The following is a 14,412-nucleotide window of genomic DNA, read 5'->3' on the forward strand; positions in this document are numbered from 1 at the left end:
AACAGCATTGCCCAGAACAGACCCTGAATCACATCCCATCAGCAGGTTGACTGCACTTGCATGTCTTGGTTTTTTTCCATGGAGACTTAACACCATGTTTCTCATTTTTCTTCCTCATCTGTATATGGACATACAGAGCAGACAACCGTTCCTGATTATACACCAATAGGTAAGAAAAATTGTATAAATCTCGCACTGTAGGTCACAATGCTGATTGTATTCACAGCATCGACTTCCTTGTAACACTTAAGGGCATAGGGTGGTGGGTGTGTGCTGTGAAGACTTAGAGGAGTTGGGGATGCCTCCTGATCCTGAGGACTTCCCTCCTGTCAACCCTGTCACTGTCTGTATTTCTCTGCCTGTGGAGGGGATCAGTCAGCCTGCTGTCGCTTGACCTTTCCCTCTCCCTGTGTGTGGAAGTCAGTATTGGTGTGGGTTCCAAAACTCCCCGGTCTCTACATTTAGTATTATGTCAGAAGAGACTCTGGGGTTAGAGTGATTAATATAAGACAACCTTCCAGAGACGTTGGGTGACAAAATGAGACTGATGACCTCTTATGAGATGCCATTCTGATTCACTTCAAATGGGTGCCCAGTTGTGGAAGCTGTGTCTTAGTGCTCACTGGTGCAGATATTTGTCGTGTTTAAACATGTTGGGTTGAACCTTGACTTTAATGAGAAATTCACATCAGTGGTCTTAGTGACCAGCAGTGACAAAGCTTGGGGTCCTCTAGTGTGGTCTCATTGCAGACAGAGAGTGAGGTGGTAGAGGCATTCATGTGACCTGGGACAGCGGGGGGGGGGGGAGGGGAACCAGCAGCTCCCTCAGGTTTATAATTCTGCATTGAGCCTGAATGCAGTTCTGATATAAACTCTCCATCTTGTATATGTAAGCAGTTGTGAGAGCCTTTGCAAGGGACCATGAACTTTTGTTGTTGCATGAAGCTATCATTCTGCCCCTTTGGTTTTTCATAGACTAACCTACTCCGCCTTCTCCTTTACTGCTGGCAGGTGTGGTAAGGATGGAGGTGAATGTGCGCATGTGCAATGTGTGTGTGAGGAGTCGAGAGGGCTCTGCATCCCCTTCTCCTCAAAACACACTTGATTCTACAGTGCAGGACACTCCAAGGCCTTAGGTTCAAGGTAGAGTAGGTATCTTGTCACCATCCAGGGCAGATTCAACCCATGCCAACACAGTGTGTAGAAACCTAGGCATCCTGGTGACCAACTTGGTCCTCATGTCTAGGACAGAAGTAGTGACATTGTAGTGAGGGTTCACAGTCAAAGTGAGAGGGTACAGATCTTTACAGGACAGTGTGGCCAGGATGCAGCAGCAGGAGGTGTTCATATCCCATATTGTTCATGAGTGAGTGGCCCACAAAGTGTACAAAGCTCCATCACCCACAATGAACCAACAATGCAGAAACCACCATTTCTTCCCAGGAACAGAAAACAGTTTGGCCGTGAGGCTGGAGAATGGAGGAGACAGGTGTCAGGGTCGAGTGGAGATCCTTTACCAGGGATCCTGGGGCACTGTGTGTGACGACAGCTGGGACACCAAGGATGCCAACGTGGTGTGCAGACAGCTGGGCTGTGGCTGGGCCGTGTCTGCCCCAGGAAATGCCTACTTTGGACCGGGCTCTGGGTCTATTGTTCTGGATGACGTGGCCTGTACAGGACACGAGGACTATCTGTGGAGCTGCTCTCACCGAGGCTGGCTCTCTCATAACTGTGGACACCATGAGGATGCTGGAGTCATCTGTTCAGGTATAACCCAAAAGCCATCAGATATTGTCTTCAAGACTGTGCTTTTAGATGTCACTGAATTCTGTTCTCTGTACTCTATTTGGGCTTCATCAATAGTGGGACTCCTTGTGCATTTTTGTTGAGTTTTTCTCACTCAGAGAACTGTCCAAAACTTTCACAGCTGTCTTGGAACTCTAGAGTTCCTTGGTGCAGAGCTAGGTCCCCAGTTTGAAGAAACACTGGTGTCTTCACATGCTCACTCTTGTAAGCTTTCCCATAGTATCTGAAAGTTCTTAGGTACTGGTTTTAAGATTTAGCATCCAGCAACTCATATATAAAAACTATAATCCATTATTTTACCCGAGGAACATCCATTTGACTCTACTTCTGTGGTCCCTTACATCAGTCATAGAGATAGAGCCTATGCAGGACACATGTGTTGCAGCTCACCACTTTCTTTTGTTTCATAGTCATTTGCGATTAGCCATAATCATCGTATGTTAGCACAGTAGCTAACCTAAAGTGAATGGCTCATTTACTAGTCAAGGTAGAAATCTGGATGACAGAGTAAGGTATAGGCTTCGCAGGATGGTGATATACTTTGTGCTCATGAACCAGCCATATTGGAGCAGTGAAGCAAGGAAGACCACATGTTTTCAACAGCATCCTCCTAATATGAGGGTAGTCCGTGGGTCTCCAGCAGCTCATCACTGAGACTAATTTTGGATGATTACCTCCATGCTTATGCAAAGAAGTTTGTAGCCTGTTCTAGTGGTAGCCATTACTTTCTTACTCCAGATAATGACTTATTGGTACTCAGGTCCCGGCTTTGGCTGTGGGGTGCAGTGTGGATTTCAGTGAGTGTTATCTAGGTTTCTGGGTACTCTGGTTACAATAGAACATCAGCTCTTTGTGTAAAAACACCAACTCTGTCCCCCATGTTAGTCTATGTGGGGTCTTGTTCTCAGTGTCTAATCTATCTTCTTTATCACAGATGCCCAAATCCAGAGCACAACCAGGCCAGGTGAGTCCCAGCAGCTTTCTATGGAAGATCTCTGTTCTTGGGAATCCCATTTTGGGATACATACTCTTCTCTCGCCACTTTGGTATTCAGGGGGCACTTTCTTATCCCAAACCCAAGTTTGCATCAAATATGTTGGTAGGTAGTGGTTGAGACACTTGCAACTGAAATAAAAACCCACACATGCAAGGATCTTTGGCCCTTTTATATTCAAGATCTGTCTGCAAATCGATGTGGACATTCTTTGAACTTCTGAAACCATCAGCATTATCCAAGTCACTCCCTTCTATTTCTGCAAAGCCCGTATTTATTACTGCATGGTCACCTCCCCACCAACCCGTATGTACTGCATAGTTGCCTCCCTATGCTATGTGAGATGGATCAATGTGGGGAATTGCAGCTGGTATCCAGTTGAGCTGAGGTCCGAACCCCGATGGTCATAATTCACCTACATGACATGGTCCTGGATCTCCGGCCCCTGCCTAAGGTATTACCTCCCACAGCCCCCACAAGAGAAGCATGGTCAATAGTCACATAAGAAAAGGCCCAAGCTTCTGACCTTCAGGCTAAACTCCTCCCCAGTTACCTAGCAACAGTGAAGACCATAAAAAGAGGTGACCAGCCCTCACCTCACTCTCTTACTCCTTTGTTCCTTTACCTCTCACTTCTCTTACTTCTCTCCTCTTCCCTTTCTCTTTGTCTTCTCTTCTCTCTCCTTTCTCTTTGTCTTCTTCTTTCCTCTCCTCTCTCCCTCTTTCTCCCTCTTTCTCTCTAGCCTTCCCCCCTCTCTCCCTCTCCCCCTCTCTCTTCTACCTTCTCTATTTCCCCTGAATTTCTATAATTAAGCTCTTAAACCATAGATAGTCTCTGCTCCTTCAAGTTCTGCTGCACACTCTGGTCAGTGTTGGGAACCTCTTCCCCTATTCCCTCTCTCCTACAACCCTGGTGGCTTTATCAAAGTAGCTCGGGGGGGGGGGTGTCCCCAGGCAGGGCTGCCCCTTGGCTTCCCCCTGAAGAGTGGGATAGAGGAATGCCCACCCAGGGATGAGTGGATAGGGTAGGTAGCAGCCCTCTCATGCCTGACTGACCAGAGAATAGGGAAACTCTGGCAGGACATGGGCCTCTTTTCCCTTCCCCCACTTCCCCCAGTCCCTCCCCTGGTTCCCCCTTTATTTTGTTCCCAACAGATCAAGAGGCAAGGAATGTTTTGTGATTCCAGTTGTCAGGAAAGACAATTCTTCTATTTACTACACTCTATTGCCTTTGGCCTCTTTCTCCACTCTTTATCTATCTAAATCTGGGACATGGCGTCACATGTACCTGTCCCATATTTGGGTCCCCAAATGGACAGACAGAGTTTCTTAGACAAAAGAATGTCTCATAGAGAGGTGGGAAAACATCCTTATGTCCTTTGGGCTTTGTTCTTTGCATGAATATCTGGGTTGGACCCTTGTGCATAAGTCACAAGTGCTGCTCTTGAATGGATTCTGCATTGTGTGGAGAACATTTTGTGTGTGTGTGTGTGTCCATTTGTCTTCTAATCTTACATTCTGTTGCCATTTTCAGATCTGTGGCCTACTACTACTACCCCAGAAACTACAACAGGTAATGAGTCTTCTTACTGTGGGCTGGCTACCTGTACATTACAGGTTGAAACCTTGACTGGCTAATAAGAGATTAAGATGAAGGAGTTTCTTGCCTTGCTTAGGATCCTTTGTGTTTAGTCATATAGAAAGGAGTTTCACAAGCTGCTGATAGGTTGTTGGTAGAGATCCCTATTCTGTTCACAGCCACACCAACACCGACAGAGTGGGTAGGACTCTTTCATATTTGTTCTGCCCCAGAACCTTCAGCATTCTCCATAAAGTACCAAGACAGTATCTGCTGAGCCCACTTCACCTTCTGCTCGTTTTAGGAGAATCACAGACTTGCAGCACGTAGTCAATTTTGCTAAACTTAACTTTTCTGTGAAATCATTTGCTATGGTGGTCCTTTCCTATGACATTTTCCTGGAAAGCATCATCCTTGCAAGAGTCATGTGACACGGGGCCGCAGAGACTGTTCTTGTCATGCTCCTAAAGTCTAGATGGCATGATTCTTTTACCAACCAACCGTTATTCAGGACAATGCTATCATTGCCCTAGGGCCCAGGGTCACCTCACTGGCACTATGATGGACACATGAGAGCATGGTCTGTGCCACCACGTGCCCTTGAGAAAAGACTCTCTGCTTCTCAGGCACAGTGCTTCTGTGTCCAATGTTTCCATCTTGCTAGCACAGCGATCTTGACTACACTTTGATGTATAGACCTTCCTTCTAATCTAGCTTTGTTTTCTCTCTAGAATTGTTGACTACAACTCCTTATTTTGGTAAGTTTGGGATGAGACCAAAGCATAGCTTTCAGCATTTCAACCAAGAGGATGGGGAAAGACAGGAATTCTGGAATCTTCTTGACGTCTTTGCTGGAGCACAGCTCAGAAAGACAAGGAGAAGGAATGGAATTAGAAAGAGGGCCTGTCTTCCCTGTGTACACCCACAGTGATCCACTCTGTCCACAAAATCCATCTCCTACATACTCCATTCCAGAATTAACGAATAGGTTTGGAAAGACCTCTCAGAATGCAATCATGGAGTTGGACTCATGAGTGGGACACAAAATCTTCAATATGAGCCCTCAGTGGACATTTCCTAACCCATTCAGAACATCATGGCATTGCTAGAACAGCAAGGTTTGGGATGTTGTAAATCAGAATAGCAGAAATACGTACAGAGTCTAGAGATTCTCTCTGTTCATCAGAGAGAGTGATACCATATTTGCAAACACAGGCACACTTGAAATAACCCCTGGGATAGGTGCCAATTACACCTGGATACATTGTATCCAGGTAGCAGAGAATCTGTACCACTGGGCTAAGAGATTGGTACCCACAATCATCTGCCAGACAATGGGTCAAAGAGACTCAATGAACGATTTTCCCCACAATCATAGAGGACACCTTACTGTGGCTTTGATGGAACTTTCCTAAGGACGGCCATTTTCCATCCATCCATCCACTGAAAAACCTGCACCTACTCCCACAAAGAAAAGCCATGAGGAGGGGATCCAGCATGTTCTCAGAATATGACCAGGGCTAGGAACTGCTTGTGTCAATTCCCGTCTCTGGTTCTGCATTAGAGAACCCTAAGCACAAATTCCCTCACTGGGCCTTGATATAGGTGTATGTTTGCACAGCTTTTCAAGTACTGGGGTGGAGTCTGTGCTCATGGCTATAAATCCCTCCAGATCTGTGCCTCATGGGCAGCATGGGAAGAGATATCCTAAGAGACCTGAATGCTCTATTGTAAGGGCTTGGTTTGGACATGGGGTAGTCATCCATAATTCACTGGGCAGACACAAACTACAGGATCCATCCTGTCAACAAATGCATCTTCTTGTGAGGTGGGAGCAGAATGTGAGTACTTAATGACCCCATGAGTAGTATCTTCCTGGCAGTGAGTATGGCCACACCCTTGCTCTGAGGCAGCAGATGAGTACAACTCAGACTGTTATGCTCAGCATCATGCACAAAGGACCAGGACGGGTAACTTCTCTTCAAGACTCTGACATGACTTCTTTTTCTCACAGTTCCTTCAACCATAGCTGGTAAATCTTGACTCCCTTCAACTCTTCTAATCCTATCCATACCTACTCTGGTCACAGCCATGGCCAGCAGCTCCAGAGTGGCTGGAACTAAAGTAATCTGTCTGCCCAAGGACCTTCCCCTCTCTCTATAGTACAAAGGCAGCATCTCTTGTGACAGCCTCATTCTCTGCTTAATTCAGTGGGATATGAGAGTTGCAGCACTTAATCCATTTGGCTAACTGTCACTTCCTGTGAAACATTTTCCCCCAGATGCCCTTTCCTATGTTATTCATTCTGAAAGCATTGTATCTTGCAAGATTCACGAGATATTGGGCAACAGAGACTGTTCCTGCCATGTTGCTAAGGTATAGACGGCATGATTCTTTTCCCAAGCAACTGTCATTCAGGACAAAGTTGCAGTGTCCATGAGGTCAGGGCCACATCATTGTTAATATGAAGTACACATGAGAGCTCAGTCAGGGACACCGCATGATCTCAAGGAAAGGACTTTGTTACTCTCAGCCACAGTGCTTCTGTGTCCACGGTTTCCCACTTCTAACCATAAGTGCCTGGACAGAATCCTGGTGCACAAAACTTTCTCTAATCTAGCTTTGTTTTCCTCTGCAGATTGGTGGACAACTACTTCTGGTAAGTCTGGGAAGAGGCCAAACTTCTCTTTCAAGCACTTCATCTAAGAGTTGGAAAGAGTTGGGAGTTCTAGGATCTTCTTGTAATCTGTGCTGGAGCACAGCTCACAAACAAGAGAAACAAAAGCACTGGAAAGAGGGCCTATCTTTCCTGTGTCTATCTCCAGTGAAGATTTTCTGTTCCCTAGAAAGACTGACACTCTTATCAGCAAAGATATGCACACTTGAAATAACCCCTGGGATAGGTGTTAATTATACCTAGACCCCTTGTGTCCAGGTAGCAGAGAATCTGCACCACTTGTCTAAGAGATTGGTACCTACAGTCACCTGCCAGCCAGAGAGTCAAAGAAGTTCAAGGAAAGCTTTTCCTATGAGCACAGGAGACAGAAGACTGTGGCTTTGGTAGCACTTTCTATTTTTCATCCTCCCATCCACTGAACTATTTGAACCTACTCCCACAAAGGAAAGACACAAGGAAAGAATCCTGCATGTCCTCAGAATGTCACCAAGGCTAGGTTACCTCCTATCTGTTCCTCCCTTGGAATTTTGGTAAATCCTGACTCTTGCCCCTGGTTGTAACCTGTGCAGTATGATCCAGTGTTCATCAGCATTTCCACACTTTTCTGTTTGCAGACTACAGCTGTGGAGGTCTCCTGACCCAACCCTCTGGGCAATTTTCCAGCCCATACTACCCTTCAAACTATCCAAACAATGCCAGATGTTCGTGGAAAATTGTGCTCCCCAACATGAACCGCGTGACAGTGGTCTTCACAGATGTGCAGTAAGTGTGTGTGTGTGTGTGTGTGTGCAGAGGAGATGTTATAGAGAATAGTGGGGTGCTTTGAAAGTTATGGGATGATAGTCATGTTGGCTTTTGCAATATGGGTTCCATTTTTGATGTACAACAAGAGTCTCCCAGGGAGGATGTAATGGGTGCAAAAGCACATTGAAAATACTCTGTCTTTTAGTCCCAGCTTGTCATGAATTTGCACTATGGCCATGTGGAGCCATGTTCTAAATCCTCAGATAGAAGAAAGGGGCTGGAATGCCTGTTTGCCTCACCTTGTTGATCAGCAAGTGAGCAGAGAATGGCAACACACTTGGAGACCTTACTCAGTGGGATGGAAAGGTGGTGGCCTAGGGAGTGACAGTCTTGGGTGCACATTAGGACAGTGCTGCTAATGAGGGTACCTATTTGGTGCAAAATTTCCCCACAGCTCCTTCTCAGTCCATGAGGCACCAGGAGCAGGTCAGTGCATTTCCAGAGTAGTGAGTAAGGTCCCAGCACTTATTAACTAAGCTGTGTTCCCAGGCCTCCTCTTGGTGTCTATAGTGGTTTTGCAAGTCTCTGCTGTAGAGCTATGTATACATAGTTTCAGTGTCCTTCTTAGGACGATTCAAGAGGCACCTGAGGCCATTTGGTCCTATGCAGGAGGCTCCTCAGTATGTTCTTGTCAGGACACTACTGACAGTTAGCGGCACACAGTAGTGACATTTTATGAACCCACCTTACTCTCCAACCTTCCCTGCTCCTCCTGGTAATATAGAATTTTGTCATAGCTCCTTTGTAGTGTTTCTATGTGAACATGGATTTCAGTATTGCTCTCAGAACATGAGAAACTTGAGGGTCAGAGAGTTCCAGGGACTTATCTTGTGGTGTTTTTAATTTTGTTAGATTTTTATTTAATGTGTGTGGGTGTATTTTTGTGTAGATGTATGTCTCTGGATTGCATGTTTGCCTGGTCCCCACACAGGTGAGAAGAAGGTGTTTAATTCCCTGGATAGTGAGGTAATGACAGTAGTGAGCTCTGTTGTAGGTGCTGGGAATCAAACCTTTAGTTCTCTAGAACAACAGGCAGTGCACAGAACCACTGAGCCATCTTTCTACCACTTGCCTTGAGTGTATGTCTCCCTTTTTTATATTCACTAGAGATATTTGTTTTATCCCAAAGATAATTGAGGATTTTTGAAGGAACTAATTAGTGTGTCCTCAGGTGAGCTTCCTGTGTTGATGTAAAGGCTTTCAAGGAGAGGTATTATGGATTACATATCTGTGAGCCTCAAAGGTAGAATTTTACAAGGGATGCTGGGCATGGGAAGATAGATGAATTACCTTTGGATTCCAGGTAGCCATCTACTCTTCAAATGATGTAGTTAGTCACTGTTATCAGGACAATGGCTCCACAGATGTGAACCCCACATCACATTCCAGACACAGAAAAGGGTCCTTTTCCTTTTGTGTCCTCAGGCTTGAAGGAGGCTGCAACTATGACTATATCCTGGTTTATGATGGCCCTGAATACAATTCTTCTCTCATTGCTCGGGTTTGTGATGGTTCCAATGGCTCTTTCACCTCAACCGGAAACTTCATGTCCGTAGTCTTCATCACAGATGGCAGTGTGACAAGGAGAGGGTTCCAGGCTCACTACTACTCTACAGTCAGCACAAGTAAGTTCCCTTGTGAGAATGAATGTGCATGTGGGATTGGGGATGTCAAAAGGGACTATCTGAGCCTAAGATTTCTGAATTTGTGACAAGGGTAATAGAGTGGTGCCGTGGGTCCCATGCTTGCTGAGAGGGACTGTGGCCATAAGTCTTGGTTCTGACTTGGGGAAAGAGAGGCTTTGGCCAGCACTGACTGATGGGATGTACAATGGCTTTCCCGTCATCATTAGACACTAAAAGTCCAAGGTGATTATTCAACAGATAGTGAGAAGTCAGTGCCAGGCATGGAAGATGCCAGCATGGTTGGACCTTTATGACCTTTCCAAAGTGTGGGACACTGGTTAGGTCTTTGGATCAAGCACATTTTGCTTCCATCTGAAAGAGAATAAAATATTTGATATGAAGATTGGCAGAAGACAGACTCAGAGGTTGAGTTCTTAGTCAGAGACACCATGTAGACCTCAGAATGTAATGGAGAAGGACTGAGGACTGATGTCCAAGGTCTTTTGTTCAGCAAGGAGCATAAGGGTGGACTTTGTCCTGAGCTAAAGACCTGACTGGATGCTGCTGCTACTCTTGGCTGTGGAGTTGCTTTACTGCACGTGAAAATGATTACTATGAAAATATTTTGCTTTGGTCAATTCCTGTCTCCCATTCCCCATCAGAGAAGAACTTAGCACAAGTTCATTCTTTGGGCCTTGATGTCCATGTGTGCCTCTGCATAGCCTTTCAGGTACTGAGGTAGAGTCTGTGCTCATGGCTGGAAATCCATCTACATCTGTGCCTCATGGCAAGAGTAGCTGAAGATGTCCTTAGAGGCCTTAATGGTCAAATGTGAGGACTTGCTCTTTGCTTGTTGTAGTCATTCACCCATAAATCCCTGGGGAGACACAAAGTACAGGATCTTACCTCTCAACAAATGCAGATACAAATGTCTACATGCAGTCAGAATAGACTACTGATTCTTAATGACTCCATCAGAAGGATCCTCTTGTATTGTATATGGTTACACACTTGCAATGAGGCAGCAGGTGAGTACAACTCACTCTGGCGTGCTCAGCATCATGCACAAAGGACCATGACAGACAACTTCTCTTCAAGGTTCTGTCAAGGATTTTTTTCTCACAGCTCCTCCAGTGCCAATCCCAACCGTAGCTGGTGAGTCAGAACCTCCTTCAACTCCTCTCTATCCTCTCCACACCTATTATCACCACAGTCATGGCCATTAGCTCCAGAGTAGGTGGAATTCCATTATTCTAGCTACCCTAGGATCTTCCCATCTCTCCATAAAGATCAAAAGCAGCATGTGTTGTGACAACCTCACTGTCTGTTTGACCTAGTGGCATATGAGATTTGAAGCACTTAATCCATTTGTCTAACTGTCACTTCCTGTGAAATGATTTCCTCCTGATACCCTTTCCTATGTAATTCTTTCTGAAAGCATGGTATCTTGCCAAAGCCATGAGATATTGGGCAACAGAAACTGTTCTTGTCAGGATCCTAAGGAAAGGATGGCTTGATTCTTTTCCCAAGCAACTTTCATTCTGGAAAAAGTTGCAGTGTCTCTGAGGTCAGGGCCACATCATTTTTAATATGAAGTACATATGAGACCTCAGTCAGGGCCACCATATAGTCTCAAAGAAAGAACTTTGTTACTCTCAGCCACAGTCCTTCTGTGTCCACTGTTTCCCACTTCCCACCATGTGTGACTCGAGAGAATCTTGGTGCACAGAACTTTGTGTAATCTAGCTTTGTTTTCCTCTGCATATTGATGGACAACTCTTTCTCATTGCATGTCTGGGAAGAGGCTAAACTTCTCTTTTAGCATTTCAACTAAGAGTTGGAGAGAGTTGGGAGTGCTAGGATCTTCTTGTAATCTGTGCTGGAGCACTGGTCATGAAGACAAGAGGAAACAAGGCACTGGGAAGAGGGCCTATCTTCCCTGTGCCCATCTGCAGTGACCCACTGTCCACCCTATTCCATCTCCTATTCATTTGATCAGAGATTTAATGAGTAGGTTTGGAAACAGCCCACAGGAGGATCTCTTGTGTTTGGGATTCCATATCTTCAATAGGAACCTTTAGTAGAGAATGTCTATCCGATTCAGAATGCCATGAATACCAGAAGAAATAGGCTTTGGATGGTCTAAGTCAGAATAGCAGAGCAGTGCTTCTTGTAGATTTGCTGTTCTCTAGAAAAAGTGACACTCTTAACAGGAAAGGTATGCACACTTTACATAATCCTGGGATAGGTGTTGAGATTGGCACCTACATTCATCTGCCAGCCAGGGAGTTAAAGAAATTCCTGGTAAGGTTTTCACCATGAGCACAGGGGACAGAAGACTGCAGATGTGATAGAACTGTCCATTGTTGATCCACCCATCCAGGGAACCACATGAACCTACTCCCAACAAAAGCAGGGGTCCTGCATGACCTCAGAATATGACCAAGGCTAGCTCATCTCCTGTCTGTTTCCTCCCTTGGAATTTTGGTCAAACCTGACTCTTGGCCCTGGTAGTTGTCTGTGCAGTGTGATCCAGGGTTCATCAGCATTTCCACACTTTTCTGTTTGCAGACTACAGCTGTGGAGGTCTCCTGACCCAACCCTCTGGACAATTTTCCAGCCCATACTACCCTTCAAACTATCCTAACAATGCCAGATGTTCCTGGGAAATATTGGTCCCCAACATGAACCGTGTGACAGTGGTCTTCACAGATGTGCAGTAAGTGTGTGTGTGTGTGCCGAGGAGATGTGATAGAGAATAGTGGGGTGCTTTGAAAGTCATGGGATGAGAGTAGAGTTGGCACTTACAATACAGGTTCCATTTTTGATGTGGAGTAAGAGTCTCCCAGGGAGGATGTAATGGCTGCTAAAGCAAAGGAATTTTAAAATACACTGTCTTAAAGTCCCAGGTTGATATGAATTTGCCATATAGCCATGGGTTGCCATGTTCTGAATAGTCAGCCAGAAGGAAGGGGCTGTAAAGCCTGTTTGTTGATCAGCAAGTGAGCAGAGAATGGGAACACACTTGGTGTCCTGACGCAGTGAGATGGAAGGGTGGTGGTCTAGGGAGTGACCTAGGGTCTTGGGTACACATTAGGACAGTGCTGCTAATGAGGGTACCTATTTGGTGCAAAGTTTTCCCCATAGTCCCTTCACAATCCATGAGGCACCAGGAGCAGGTCAGTGCATTTCCAGAGAAGTGACTAAGGTCCCAGCACTCATTGACTAAGCTGTGTTCCCTGGCCCTCTCTTGTTGTCTACAGTGGTTTTGCAAGTCTCTGCTGTACAACTACCTATACATAGTCTCAGTGTCCTTGTTAGGACAATTCAAGAGTGCACCTGAGGCCATCTCTTTCTATGCAGGAGGCTCTTCATTCTGTTCTTGTCAGGACACCACTGACAGTCACCAGTACAAAGTAGTGACATTTTATGAAGTCACGTCCCACTTCAACCTTCCCTGCTCCTCCTGTTAACATAGTATTTTGTCATGGCTTCTTTGTAGTGTTTCTATGTGAACATGGAATTCAGTGTTGCTCTCAGTATTTGAGAATGTTGAGGGTCAGAGAGTTCAAGTGACTTGTCTTGTGGCCATCTTTTATTTTGTTAAATTTTTATTTAATGTGTTTGAGTGTATTTTGTGTAGATGTATGTCTCTGGATTGCATGTTTGCCTGGTCCCCACACAGGTGAGAAGAAGGTGTTTAATTTCCTTGATAGGGAGGTAATGACAGTAGTGAGCTTTGTTGTAGGTGCTGAGAATAGAACCACTAGTCCTCTAGAACAACAGGCAGTGCACAGAACCACTGAGCCATCTTTCTACCACTTGCCTTGAGTGTGCTTCTTCCCTTTTTATATTTACTAGTGCTATTTATTTTATTCCAAAGTTAATTGGGGAGTTTGTGAGGAAACCAATTAAAACATCCTCGGGTGACCTTCCCTTGTTGATGTAAAGGCTTTCAAGGAAAGGTATTATGCAATCCATATCTGTGAGCCCAAAGATAGAAATTTACAAGAGATGCTGGGCACGGGAAGGTAGATGAATTACCTTTGATTACAGAAAGGCATCTAGTCTTCAAATGATGTAGTTAGTCACTGTTATCAGGACAATAGCCCCTTAGATGTGTGACCTCACATCACATTCCAGACACCGAAAAGGGGATTATTTCTTCTTTGTCTTCAGGCTTGAAGGAGGCTGCAACTATGACTATATCCTGGTTTATGATGGCCCTCAGTACAATTCGTCTCTCATTGCTCGGGTGTGTGATGGGTCCAATGGATCTTTCACCTCAACCGGAAACTTCATGTCCGTAGTCTTCATCACAGATGGCAGTGTGACAAGGAGAGGGTTCCAGGCTCACTACTACTCTACAGTCAGCACAAGTAAGTTCCCTTGTGGGAATGAATGTCCATGTGGGATTGGGGATGTCAAAAGGGACTATCTGAGCCTCAACTTTTCTGACAATGGCAATAGAGTGCTACTCTGGGTCCCATGCTTGCTGAGAAAGATTGTGGCCCATAGTCTTGGTTCTGACTTGGGGAAAGGGTGGCCAGTACTTACTGATGGGATGTACAATGGATTTCCTGTCATCATCAGACACTATATGTCAAAGGTGATTTTTCACAGGTAGAGAGAAATTCAGTGCCAGGCATGGAAGATGCCATCATGCTTGGACCTTTGTGACTTTCCAAAGTGTGGGACACTGGTCATGCCTTTTCACCAAGCACATTTGGTTTCTATCTGAAGGAGAATAAAGTAGTAGATATGAAGATGGACAGAACACAGGCTCAGAGGTTGAGTTATTAGTAAAAGTTGCCCGTAGACCACACAGTGTAATGGAGAAGGACTGAGGACTGATGTCCAAGGTCTTTTGTTCAGCAAGGAGCATAAGGGTGGACATTTTCCTGAGCTAAGACCTGACTTGCTGCTGC

General features: G+C 45.3%; 1 protein-coding gene across 11 annotated transcripts in view; it reads left to right on the forward strand.

Moving 5' to 3' along the window:
* The window catches only part of Dmbt1 (deleted in malignant brain tumors 1), an 89,572-nt gene that overhangs the window by 48,987 nt on the left and 26,173 nt on the right, over positions 1-14,412 (forward strand). For 9 of the 11 annotated variants that reach the window (XM_006507302.4, XM_006507298.4, XM_006507299.4 and 6 more), the window contains 10 exon segments: positions 137-169; positions 1,444-1,767; positions 2,741-2,770; positions 4,334-4,372; positions 5,110-5,136; positions 7,017-7,037; positions 7,670-7,817; positions 9,285-9,484; positions 12,056-12,203; positions 13,664-13,863. In XM_006507302.4, coding sequence (XP_006507365.1) covers positions 137-169; positions 1,444-1,767; positions 2,741-2,770; positions 4,334-4,372; positions 5,110-5,136; positions 7,017-7,037; positions 7,670-7,817; positions 9,285-9,484; positions 12,056-12,203; positions 13,664-13,863 — 1,170 coding nt within the window. 11 annotated transcript variants of the gene reach the window in all.

This window comes from Mus musculus, chromosome 7 (genome assembly GCF_000001635.26).
Source record: "Mus musculus strain C57BL/6J chromosome 7, GRCm38.p6 C57BL/6J".
In the NCBI taxonomy this organism is placed as follows: Eukaryota; Metazoa; Chordata; class Mammalia; order Rodentia; family Muridae; genus Mus; species Mus musculus.